The 10,757-nt window shown below is 67.9% G+C and overlaps 2 protein-coding genes across 2 annotated transcripts; both read left to right on the forward strand.

Moving 5' to 3' along the window:
- The first annotated feature begins 239 nt into the window (after positions 1-239).
- SCT (secretin) lies at positions 240-1,234 on the forward strand. Its single transcript, XM_045067033.1, has 4 exons — positions 240-388; positions 503-604; positions 699-791; positions 999-1,234. Exons 1-4 carry the CDS (start codon positions 312-314, stop codon positions 1,120-1,122), a joined length of 396 nt encoding a protein of 131 aa, XP_044922968.1. The 5' UTR covers positions 240-311; the 3' UTR covers positions 1,123-1,234.
- Positions 1,235-2,582: 1,348 nt separating this feature from the next.
- Positions 2,583-9,316, forward strand: CDHR5 (cadherin related family member 5). Its single transcript, XM_045067046.1, has 15 exons — positions 2,583-2,757; positions 2,838-3,013; positions 3,341-3,391; positions 4,941-5,033; positions 5,108-5,209; positions 5,284-5,394; positions 5,481-5,651; positions 6,227-6,317; positions 6,474-6,571; positions 6,671-6,871; positions 6,943-7,056; positions 7,133-7,223; positions 7,352-7,762; positions 8,325-8,539; positions 8,786-9,316. The coding sequence occupies exons 1-15, from the start codon at positions 2,598-2,600 to the stop codon at positions 9,218-9,220; spliced, it is 2,520 nt and encodes an 839-aa protein (XP_044922981.1). The 5' UTR covers positions 2,583-2,597; the 3' UTR covers positions 9,221-9,316.
- Positions 9,317-10,757: the final 1,441 nt, after the last annotated feature.

Raw genomic sequence — 10,757 nt, forward strand, 5'->3', positions numbered from 1 at the left:
GCCCAGAGCGGAAACGGCTCGGAGGCTTTGCACATGCTGTTCCCGCTGCAGCCTCGCCCGCACGTCCCTCCGCCCTCGGGGGCGCCCTTCCCCGACCCCCGCGGGCGCGCGCCCCGGCGCAGCGCTCCCCTCCCTGCCCAGCCAGCCAAGGGGCGCCGCCGCGGCGGTGGGGGCGGGCGGCCAGCCCGGGCGACAGCTGGGTGGGCGGCTCTGACCTTCGGGTTCGATCGATGCCCCGCTCCCGGGCGCTATAAAGGGGCCGCGCGGAGCTCGGGCGGCCGCAGCAGCGCTCAGCCCCCCGCGCGCCCGCCATGGCCGTCGCGCCCCTGCTGCTGCTGCTGCTGCCGCCGCTGCTCCGGGGCTCCGCCGCGCTCCCCGCGCCCCCCAGGTGAGGGACCCACGCCCGCTCCTCGAACCCCACCCCCCCCACCCCCGGCCCGGCGCGCCCCCCGCCCCCCGCCTGGCCCTGAACCGGCGCGCGCCCCCGCCCCCCGCCCCGCAGGGCCCCGCGGCACTCGGACGGGACGTTCACCAGCGAGCTCAGCCGCCTGCGGGAGAGCGCGCGGCTGCAGCGGCTGCTCCAGGGCCTGGTGGGCAAGCGCAGGTGAGGGGCTGCGGCGCTCCCCCGGCTGCGGGAGAACTGCGGGGCGTGGGCGCCGGGCACCTCCGGGACTAATTCGACTTGGGATGGGGGGCAGCGAGCAGGACCCGGAGAACAGCACGAGCTGGACCAAGTCGGCCGAGGGCCGCCTCTGCCTGCACTGGCCGTACACACCCACCCTGCAGGCCTGGTGAGCCCCGCCGCCCGCGGCACCCACCTGCTCCTGCCCCGCACCCTTCCTCTGCCCCCCCCCCCGAGGACCCTGGGTCTGGGACAGGAACGGGGCGCGGCCGGGGGCCCGGCGTCTGGGAAGGGGAAACAGTGCTGGTGACCAGAGGAGGCCCGGTTCCCCTAGGGGGCTCGCAGTCTCCCGCCCCTGACCTGGCTGTCCCCGCAGGATGCCCCTGAGGGACCCCCTGGATCAGACCTGGTCTCCCCGGTTGCCTCCTGGGTCCGGGTCTGGGGCCACCTTGGCAGAGCCAGCCATCCCCGCTGTGGAGGCCACCCGAAGCCAGCCCTGAGGAAGAAGGCGTCCCCGCGGGCACCGGCACCTGCACGGAGCGGCCAGGGGAGGGGGGAGGAGGAGGAGGAGGGCTTGCACTTGTCGCCAATAAAGGAGGAATTCAGACGCTGGCCCTGTGAGCTCACTCCGCGCCCTCTCCCAGGTCAGGGCGGTCAGAATGCAGGAGGCCCCGACCGCAGCCTGTAGCCCGGTGACCGCACCCAGCTGCCCTTTAAACCTGGGGAGCCAGCGGGCGCCTCTCCTCCCCTATCTCTGCTGTCCCCGGAGCTTCCCCGAGACACACCCGCATCCCTGCCGTCCACTCGGCAAACACTCTGGGGCTCTGGGTGCGGGGGTGGGGGGCACAGGACGTCTGTCCCGGAGGCTCCCTGTGGGGCAGTGGAGCGGCTGAGGGGGGAGACTGAGGGGGCGAGGAGGCCCCGGGCAGGAAGCGGCGGCAGAAGGGCCCCGGCGTCCGCTCCAGGAGAGAGGACCCCCACGCATGCCACAGCTCCGGCTCCAGGTTCTGTGGTCTCTCGTGGCTTGACTGCTTTGAGCCTGACGAGTGGGGGGGGTCACGAAACCCCCGGAGGAGCTGGGGCCTGCGGGAGCCAGGCAGGCACCACCTGCAGGGGCCGGGAGCCTTAGGGGGCAGCGGCCAGGCAAAGCTAGAGAGCGGAAGGACCACAGCCACCCCCCACCCCCCCCTCCCCCCCACCCCGGGTGTGGTAGCGGCCCCTCCCTCCTGCCTCTCCCTGCTGCTGCTGAGGCCTGGCCCGTGGGGGTGGGGCGGGGGGTGCCTTTGAGGGAAGGGCAGTTGGGGGTCTGGGCCAAGGAGCCTTGCCAGGAACTCCTCTGGCAAGCACCGGAACCCATGGGGCCCCCCAGGAGCTCCCGCAGCCCCCTGGCAAGCACCGGAACCCATGGGGCCCCCCAGGAGCTCCCGCAGCCCCCTGAAGCTCAGCCATCCTCATTTCTGCGGTCCTGCCCACCCCACCCCCCTGGAGGGGAGGGGCTGGTTTCCAGGACAAGCAGGGGTGATCCCAGGGCACAAACAGCCTTTTCCTTCCAGACTTAGATGGTTGGTGTGGGGGTAGGCGGGAGGAGGTGGACCTGGAGGGAGCAACTGGGGCCTGAACCTTGCTCCAGGATGATTCTGGAAGAAGAGGCCAGCAGAGGGGCTGCCAGGATTGGGGGGGAGGGGTGGGTACAGCCAACACAGAAGCCACAGCTGAGCCCCTGCCCCCCAGCTCCCTGCCCCAGCTTCTGCCCACCCAGCCACACCCCCCAGCCCCCTCCCCAGGCCCAGGGTATCCTGAGCACCTTCTACGTCCTGCCCTGGGTTTGAGAGCTGAGCCCCCTTGGTCCGCCATATGTGGCCCAGCTCTGTTGGGGAACCCCCACCCCAGCTTGCCCCCTCCCCGCAGCAGGGTAGGCCTGGCCGGGCGGCCGGCGGGAGCCCCCTTGGAGGAGGCCTGCGGCTTGTAAAGGATCATGACACGGGGCGGTGCCTGGCGGGAGCGAAGGTCGCCCGGCCCAGCCGCCACCAGCAGCGCCAGCCAGCTGCTCAGAGGGTCTGGCCAGGGGACGGCCACCAAGATGGGGGCTTGGGCCCTGCTGCTGTCACTTCTCATGGCCACGGCCCGGGCCCAGGGTACCTGCGGGGCGGGGGCAGGGGACTGGGCGGTGGGCGGGTCCCAGGAGGGCACTGACTCTTCCTCTCCAACTTTCCAGTCTGCTCTGTGAGCGACACCATCTTCGAAGTCGCAGAGAACACTAACCGGCCTGAGCCCCTGGCTGACATCTCTGTCCCCGCGGGCCAGCACGTGACCCTCGGACCGTCGTCCACCCCCGACGCCTTCCGGATCCAGGGGACTCAGCTCTTTCTCAACGTGACCCCCGACTATGAGGTGCAGATGGCAGGCCGGGCGGGGTACCCCCGTGGGGGCGGCGGGAGGGCTAACCCTCCACAGACCCAAGCCGCCGCCCGCACCCCTCCCCAGACAAGGCGTCCCAGGCGGCCTGAGGTTTCTGCGCCCTCCAGGCAATGACTGGCCCTTCTTGGGGCCCCAAGGTGGGTAGGGTGGTTGGGGGCTCGAGCTGCCTGGGCCCCCGATGCCCTCTGGACTTAGCAGGGTTGCTGGGGACCCTCCCCGCCTGTCTCCTCACTTGTGACATGGGGCCAGCATGCTGCGGTCAGCTGGGCAGGTGACCCTGACCCTCGTCTGCCCCCTCAGGAGAACACGATGCTGGAGGCGCACCTGGAGTGCAGAAGTGGCGGCACCGTGGTGAGTACCCCCCGCACCCCCCGCCCCTGTGTGGCCACCCCCAGCCTGTGATGTCAGCGCACTCCAGGCCCCGACCTCTCCACTCTGCTCAGCTTGGTCCAGGGCCACTCCCTGGTGACCTCACCCTGTGGTATGTTGACGCCCACACTTCCTCCAGCCCAGACTCTGCCCTGAGATGCAGACCCCAGCAGAGACCCCTGACCCAGAGCCCCCACCACGGAAGGCACTTCACCCTGCCGGGTCCCTCACCCCCCACTGAGCTCCTCATGTCTCTCTGTCAGCAAGGCTGTGGGCTCTGCCTCAGGCAGGACTCCACATCAGTCAGAGCCTTGGCCACCAGCATCTCCTTTCTGGAAACTTCCAACTGTCAACCGGTCCGCTTGCTCCCCTCTTGGCCCTGGCCAGTCCACTCTCAGTGCGGCCAGACACTCTTACGAAGCAAGTGGACAGCCCGGCTGCTTTCTCACTCGGAGCCGAGGCCGCACGGACCGCGGGGTGCAGGCTGGGTGCGCAGACCCCGACCTCACTCCAGCCAGCCTCGAGCCCTCTCCCCAGATGGGCACCTGCCGCCCTCTCCCACCGTCTCGCGTCTTCCCTCCGAGCTCCCCTTCCCAGGGAGGCATCGACCGCCCTGTTTTAAGCCACAAGCCCCGCGCACGCACCTGCCGGCTGGACTGGACCCACGGCCCACAGGCTCCAGTGCTCCAGTGCCTGGAGCTGTCCTGGCGCAGACGGTAGGCACGCCACCACGACACCTCAGCACGGGACTCCGGAAGACAAGGCCTTCCTAAACAGCCACAGTGCCGCGGCCTCCGGGAAAAGGGCTCCTCAGCATCATGTCACACCTGACGCCCTCCCAGTCCCACAGTCACAGAGACCCCGGCACAGCCCACCTACTGCGCCTGGCCGCTAGGCCTCCCGAGTCCCCCCCCTCCCCCCTTCCTTCCTAGGTTGGTGGATTCTTTAAGTCCTCTCTACCGGCGACGGCGACGTGGGCTTCAGCTCACAACCGGAGATGGAGAGTCAACTTCTCCTCCCACTGAGCCAGCTGGGTGCCCCTCTTAAGCCTCTTATTATTTTTTTTTTTTAAGATTTTTAAAATTTATTTGACAGAGACCACAGGCAGGCAGAGAGGCAGGCAGAGAGAGAGAGAGGAGGAAGCAGGCTCCCCGCGGAGCAGAGAGCCCGACGTGGGGCTCGATCCCAGGACCCTGAGATCATGACCTGAGCCGAAGGCAGCGGGTTTAACCCACTGAGCCCCCCAGGCGCCCCCTCTTAAGCCTCCTTCAATCTACGGCTTCTCCTTCTCTCTTCCTTGTTCTTGAGAATAATAATTTCTGAAGCACCTCGAGCGTTCTCCCACTGTTCTCACGAAGGGTTTTGCCGGGCCCCCCCCACCCTGCCCCGCGCCTGTGCTGCTCTCCGGGGCGCTGGCCGCCTCGTGAGCTGCGGGGTTGTGTCTGTGCTCTGTCTGCAATCCACGCGGAGCAGGAGCCCAGGACCGGCGGCCACCAGAGCGCAGCACGGCTGACCCCACCCTGTCCCGCAGGTGACGCAGCTCAGAGTCTTTGTGTTTGTGCTGGACATCAACGACAACCCGCCCACGTTCCCCTTTCAAGTCAAGGTGGAGAAAGTGTCTGAGGTGAGCGAGAGGGCCAGGGGCTCGACCACGGGGGTCAAGGGTACAGCCAGACCACTCACTCCCCCGCTTCCCAGGACACTAAAGTGAGCACCATCGTCATCCCTGCGACGGGACTGGAGGCCCAGGATCGCGACCAGGATGACATCTTGTTCTATACCCTCCAGGAGGTGACCCCGGTCAGTGTCCCCCCAAACCCTCCTTCTGTGTCCTCCTGGGCTCCAAGACTGGGTCCCACCCCCTGCCTCCCCAGGGCGCTGGTAGCTTCTTCTCCCTGGTGGGCACCAACCTCCCCGCCCTGCGGCTGGACCGGCGCCTGGACTTCGACGCGCAGCAGAGCATCGACTTCCTGCTGCTGGTGCGGGTAAGCAGGCGGGGGCTCAGGTCCCCCCCGAGCCACCCCCAGCCCAGGACCCCCGGGCTTGATCCAGCCGGGCTCCGCTGCTGCAGGACACACGGGAGGAGAACGCAGAGCCCAGCCACACGGCCACGGCCACCTTGATCCTGGAAGTGCAGCCTGCTGACCTTCGCCCCCCCTGGTTCCTGCCCTGTGCCTACTCAGACCACCACGTCTGCATCAACGCCGAGTACCATGGTGCTGTCCCCACGGGGCACCAGCTGGTACGGGGGGTCAGGGAGGGCAGGAAGGACATAGGGGGCAGGGCTCGGGAGTCAGGGGGCCACATTTGGTTGCGATTTTCATGCGAACGTTCTTTGGAAGCCAATCCCACCCAACCACGGGGTGGCGAGCGGTGACGGAGCCCCTCAGTGTAGACGGAGGTGCGTGGCCTGGTGGTCTCGGGGCAGGGCTGGGCAGCGCCTTGGGGACCTAGTCCCGTGCGCTGGGAGGGCGGCAGCGTGAGGGGCCGTGGTGCTGCTCCAGGCGGCCTCTCTGACCCGCTGACGTCCCTGCTCCGGCCCAAGAGGCCCACGGAGACGCCGGAGCACAGTGGAGCGTCCTGAGCACCTGACCCCGACTCCCCATGACTTCTGCCTGTCCCACGCGCGTGCCCGCTCTGGAAACGCCCGTTGTTCCATCGGTCGGGTGTCTTTGAGCAAGTCAAGTCCGTAGCAGCGGAGCGGGGGGCCGGGAGGGCCCTCGCGGAGAGACAACTTTCCTGTTAAGGGACGTCGGACGGTCAGCTGGGCCCGACACCCCAGCCCCAAGGCATCTCCTCCTGTCCCTGTCCCCGCAGCCAGGCCCCCTCGTGCTCCGTCCAGGGCCCGTCCACGCCGTGGACGGGGATCAGGGCATCAGCCAGCACATCCTCTACAGCATTGTGCGGGGTGAGTGCGGGCCGCAGCCCTGTTTCCCTCTGTGTCCTGCACCCCACCCCACCCTGGGCTGCGGGGGCTCTGGGGGACTTGGGCAGAGCCCGTGGGACCCTCGCCCTCAGGCCGCTGGAGGGGGCAGGAGGCCAAGCTTTCCCACCACCCTCGCAGGACAAGAAGATGGCACATTTGCCATTGGCGCTGACTCGGGCAATCTCACCATGACCAGAAGTGTCCCCAGCCCAAAGACCTTCACTCTGGTGGTCAAGGTGGGCGCCCTGGCCAGGCCTCCACGGCCTTCCTGAGCCTCAGGCTGCAAGACTTGCCCTTGAGAACCCGCTGGTCGCTGAGGCCTCCCCTTCCCCCAGGGTGAGCAGGCAGACGGCGCCCGCTACTCGGTGACCTGGGTCCAGATCGAGGCCCGAAATGCCGCCGGGAGCCCGCCCTACTTCGCCAAGAGCCGCTACCACGGCATGGTGGCGCGCGGCTCTGGAGGCGGCGTGGAGGTCAAGGACGCAGCCGCTCCCTCCCTGCCTCTGAGGGTCTGGGCCCAGGACCCTGACTTTCCGGTAGGCGCCAGCCCCGCTGCGGGGGGGCTGGGGGGGCCGCCTGGGCCTGGGACTCACTGGGCCATGTTTAGGACCTCAACTCTGCCATCACCTACCGCGTCACCAATAACACTGACTTCCGGATGGATGGCGAGACCCTGCTCACCGCCTCCCTGTTGGCTGACGAGGGGGTCTTCTACGCAGAGGTGAGGGCAGGGGGCATCTTCAAGGGGCAGGGGCTAAGGCGGGGCCTGCGAGGGACAAGCCCCCTTTCTGCTCCAGGTTGAGGCCAACAACACAGTGACCGCGAGTACAGCCCGCACGGTGGTGGAGGTACAGGTGCTGGAGTGGGAGGAGCCCACCCCCCCCACAGGTGAGCCGGACGCGGACCCCCCAGGCAGCGGCTCAGGGAAGGCCTCTTGCCTCAGCTGGGCTGGTGGCTTCCCCAGGGCAGGCTTGCTGGAGGCAGAGCCAAGCCTGAATCCTGTCCCTGGTCCCCAGGTTCCCCCGAGACCCCCACATCCCCAGAGACTGGAAGAACAAGCCGGCCCCCCAGCAGCACCACGTTGGAAGCCCCCAGACCCCCGGGGCCCTCTCAGGGACCCTCGACGACCAGCTCTGCGACCCCGGGGCCCTCTCAGGGACCCTCGACGGCCAGCTCTGCGACCCCGGGGCCCTCTCAGGGACCCTCGACGGCCAGCTCTGTGACCCCGGGGCCCTCTCAGGGCCCACAGCCCCCTTCAAGCACAATTCCAAGGCCACCTGCCTCATCTACGCCCGGCGGGCCCCCCAGCGTGGAAACCAGCACCTTCCTCCCATCAGCTTCAACCAGCGGGGGCTCAACACAGTCGCTGAAGCCAGGAACCTCTCAGCCGATGCCCTCTGGGCCCAGCAGAACTCCCCAAACCTCAGGTAGCCCTCTCATTTGCCCCAGAGTCACCCATATATTCCCTGATGCTTACTGTGGGGGTCCTGGGAATCCCTGTAGGGCAGGGCCCACCCGGGGCAGGGGGAGGCCCAGCCTGACCACACTGACCATGAAATCCCAGGGGGTCTGCTCTGGTCTGGGTAGAGACCTGTTCTGGGGCTCCCAACAGGTAACCTGGGGAAGGTGTATAGAGGAAGGGGCAGAAGCCAGATTTGGGGTCCAGTGGGCCTATAGTTCCAGGCTGTTCTCTCCAGGGGCCCAGCACTGCCTTCATGGTCCCTCCTATGGTGCTGGGCCCCCCACTTCCACCAGGAGCTGGTGGGCCTTGACCCCCATCTCCCCCCATTTGGCAGCCTCCCCAAGGGCCCCGGGAACACACAGCTCCTCGGCAGGGCGGTGGGCGGCAGGGGAGTGGTACCATGCCCCAGAACCCCAGCTCTGGTGGGACACCCGGTTTGGCTTGTTGTCACGGTGTCTAAAGCCTGGGGCAGGTCTGTCTGGGAAGCGCTTGGGATGCTGATGGTCAGTGGGTGGTGTTGCTCCCAGGGCCAGCCCAGACTGGAGGAGGCAGCACTGCGGGGACCCCCGGGGACGGCGAGCCCGGTGTCGGTGCCGCCGGGGACCGGCGCTTCTCTGTCGTGGACATGGCGGCCCTGGGCGGGGTGCTGGGCGCACTGCTCCTTCTGGCTCTGCTCGCCCTGCTCATTCTGGTCCACAAGCACTACGGCCAGCAGCTCAAGTGTTGCTCTGGGAAAGCTGTGGTGAGGCCCTGGGGGGCTGGGGGCAGGACTAGAGAGGGAGACAGGCAGGTGAGGTGGACAGGGGGACAGAGAAGGGGCAGGGGCGGGAGCAGAGGTGCGGAAGGCTGGGGTATAGTGCACACAATGCGGAGGAGGCCGAAAGAGGCGAAAAGGAAGGGCTAGCCTGGGTCCTTGTCTCTGGGGTGGGGTCCCGGCCCAGGCCTGGGGTCCTGGTTGAGGCCCTGGCCGCCCCTCTCCCCTCCGCAGGAGCAGCCCCTCGGCTTTGACAATGAGGCCTTCGATGCTCCCCAGGAGGCCAACTGGGCCCCAGCTCCCTACTCCTCCCCTGGTCTCATGCGGGCGGCTCCGGAGCCCGCGGAGCCACCAGAGCCTGCGCTTCCGGAGCCCCCCAGCACTACGACCCTGCGTCCAGCCTCAGAGTCCCCCGAGCTGACCCGCGATGGAGGCAGCCCAGGGGCCGTGAGGTCCATCCTGACCAAGGAGCGGCGGCCTGAGGGCGGCTACAAGGCCGTGTGGTTTGGGGAGGACATTGGGGCTGAGGCCGACGTGGTGGTCCTCAACACGCCCGCCTCCGACGCGGCTGGCGCCAACGACTCTGGCAGCGAGGCCGGCAGCGACGAGGAAGCGGTTGCTGGTCCCCATGCCGATGACACGCCCAGCACTGGCTCCTCCTACGTTTAGCTGGGCTCCCCCCCCCCCCCCCCCGGTGGGCAGGACCTGATGTCTGCCAGCCACTCGCCCCCACTCCAATGCGCACAATAAAGCGACAGTTTCCAAGTTCGGCTGCATGAGAGTCAGCGGCCCCTCCAGCCAGGGTCGTTCCCCCCCAGCTGCTGGCCGAGGGAGGTGACGGCGCATCCTATCCCTGGCCCCGCCCCTGCCTGGGCCGGGTGGCACTGGGGCTTCCCGTAAACCACGTGCTGTGCCCGCCCGCAGTGGGCCTTTCCACACTAGCGCCAGCGGGAGGCCTCAGTTCCTCTCAAGGCCTGACCGCGGGGGCGGGAGGGAGGCCTGCACTGCGGGGCCCCCACCTCCCCAGCTGACATGGAGATTCTTGACCTGAGCAAACTCCCTGGAGACCTCGCGGGGGGGTGACAGCCTGTGGGCCTGTGAGGTCCCCTGTGGGCAGTAAACACTCGGGGCGGGGAGGCACCCGGTCCTGGCTTCCGGACTGTCACCTGTGGCTTGGTGCAGGGGCTGAGTGACAGGACTGGGAAGCAGTGGCTGCAGGCCATGGGCGGGGGAGGATTGTGGCAGGTGGACCCCCGCTAGGAGGGGCACCAGAGCCAGAGAGTGGGGGACAGAGCCTCCTCTGCCGGCCTCCCCAGGGCAGGACCGCAGGCTGGACTTCCTCCCTGACCCCCTCCTCACTGTCCCTTGTGGGTCCTCTGCGTGTTTCCTATGAAAAGCCACCACGAACTGCTTTCCAAATATCTTATTCTCAAGGGTGTGAGCATTCTTGTCTGAACAATTCTCATTAAGATTACAAAGGCGGAAGGGTGGGGGCGCCTGGTTGGCTCCGTGGGTCACCCACGGACTCTGGATTTCCCTTCAGGTGGTGATCTCGGGGTCTGGCTTCCAGCCAGGAGGGGGCTCCGCACTCGGCGGGGACCGGCTTGGAGACCCTCTCCCTCCCACCTCCCTTCTGCTCCTGCAAGCTCTCTCTTCCACAAATAAATCTTTAAAGAACCCCAAACCAGCGGGGTGCCTGGGTGGCTTGGCCGGTGGAGCACCCCACCTTGCTCTCAGCGGGGGTCTGGACGATGGGATCCCCCTGGTTGGCGCTACTCTGGGTGCGAAGCTACTTAAAAAAAAAAAAAAAAAAAATCCAAAGCGCAGGGCTGCCCCTTGGCCCACGCTCTCCTCCACGACCCACTTCCCCGGGGAAGAGAAGGGAAGAAGGGTGGGGTCTTCAGTTCACCCCACTGCCTCCCCACCCCCACGAGTTGCCAGTGGCGCCCTGCCCCGTCCCTGCGTGTGCGGGGCTGGGGGCTCCTCGAGGGAGAGGAGTGACTGGACCCCGCAGGACCCGCCAGTCCCGCCGCCCCTGCACGACCCCCGCCCGCATCCGGGAGCCTCGGCGGGGGCCTGGGAAACGCGTCCCCCCAGCACACAGGGGACCCCGGCGCCGGAGCACGTGACTTCCTCGGCTGCACCTGCAGCCCCGCCCCGCCCCCCGCCCCCCCGCAGGCCGGTCCCCATAAAAGCGCGCGTTCCG

This window comes from Mustela putorius, unplaced genomic scaffold (assembly GCF_011764305.1).
Source record: "Mustela putorius furo isolate JIRA1106 unplaced genomic scaffold, ASM1176430v1.1 tig00000127_pilon_pilon_pilon, whole genome shotgun sequence".
NCBI classification, from domain to species: Eukaryota; Metazoa; Chordata; class Mammalia; order Carnivora; family Mustelidae; genus Mustela; species Mustela putorius.

Coding starts and splice junctions, on each gene's coding strand:
- SCT (XM_045067033.1), top strand. CDS start 312: ATGGCCGTCGCGCCCCTGCTGCTGCTGCTGCTGCCGCCGCTGCTCCGG. Junction 389..502: donor GCGCTCCCCGCGCCCCCCAG/GTGAGGGACCCA, acceptor CCCGCCCCGCAG/GGCCCCGCGGCACTCGGACG. Junction 792..998: donor ACACCCACCCTGCAGGCCTG/GTGAGCCCCGCC, acceptor CTGTCCCCGCAG/GATGCCCCTGAGGGACCCCC.
- CDHR5 (XM_045067046.1), top strand. CDS start 2,598: ATGACACGGGGCGGTGCCTGGCGGGAGCGAAGGTCGCCCGGCCCAGCC. Junction 6,318..6,473: donor CCTCTACAGCATTGTGCGGG/GTGAGTGCGGGC, acceptor CCACCCTCGCAG/GACAAGAAGATGGCACATTT. Junction 6,572..6,670: donor CCTTCACTCTGGTGGTCAAG/GTGGGCGCCCTG, acceptor CCCTTCCCCCAG/GGTGAGCAGGCAGACGGCGC.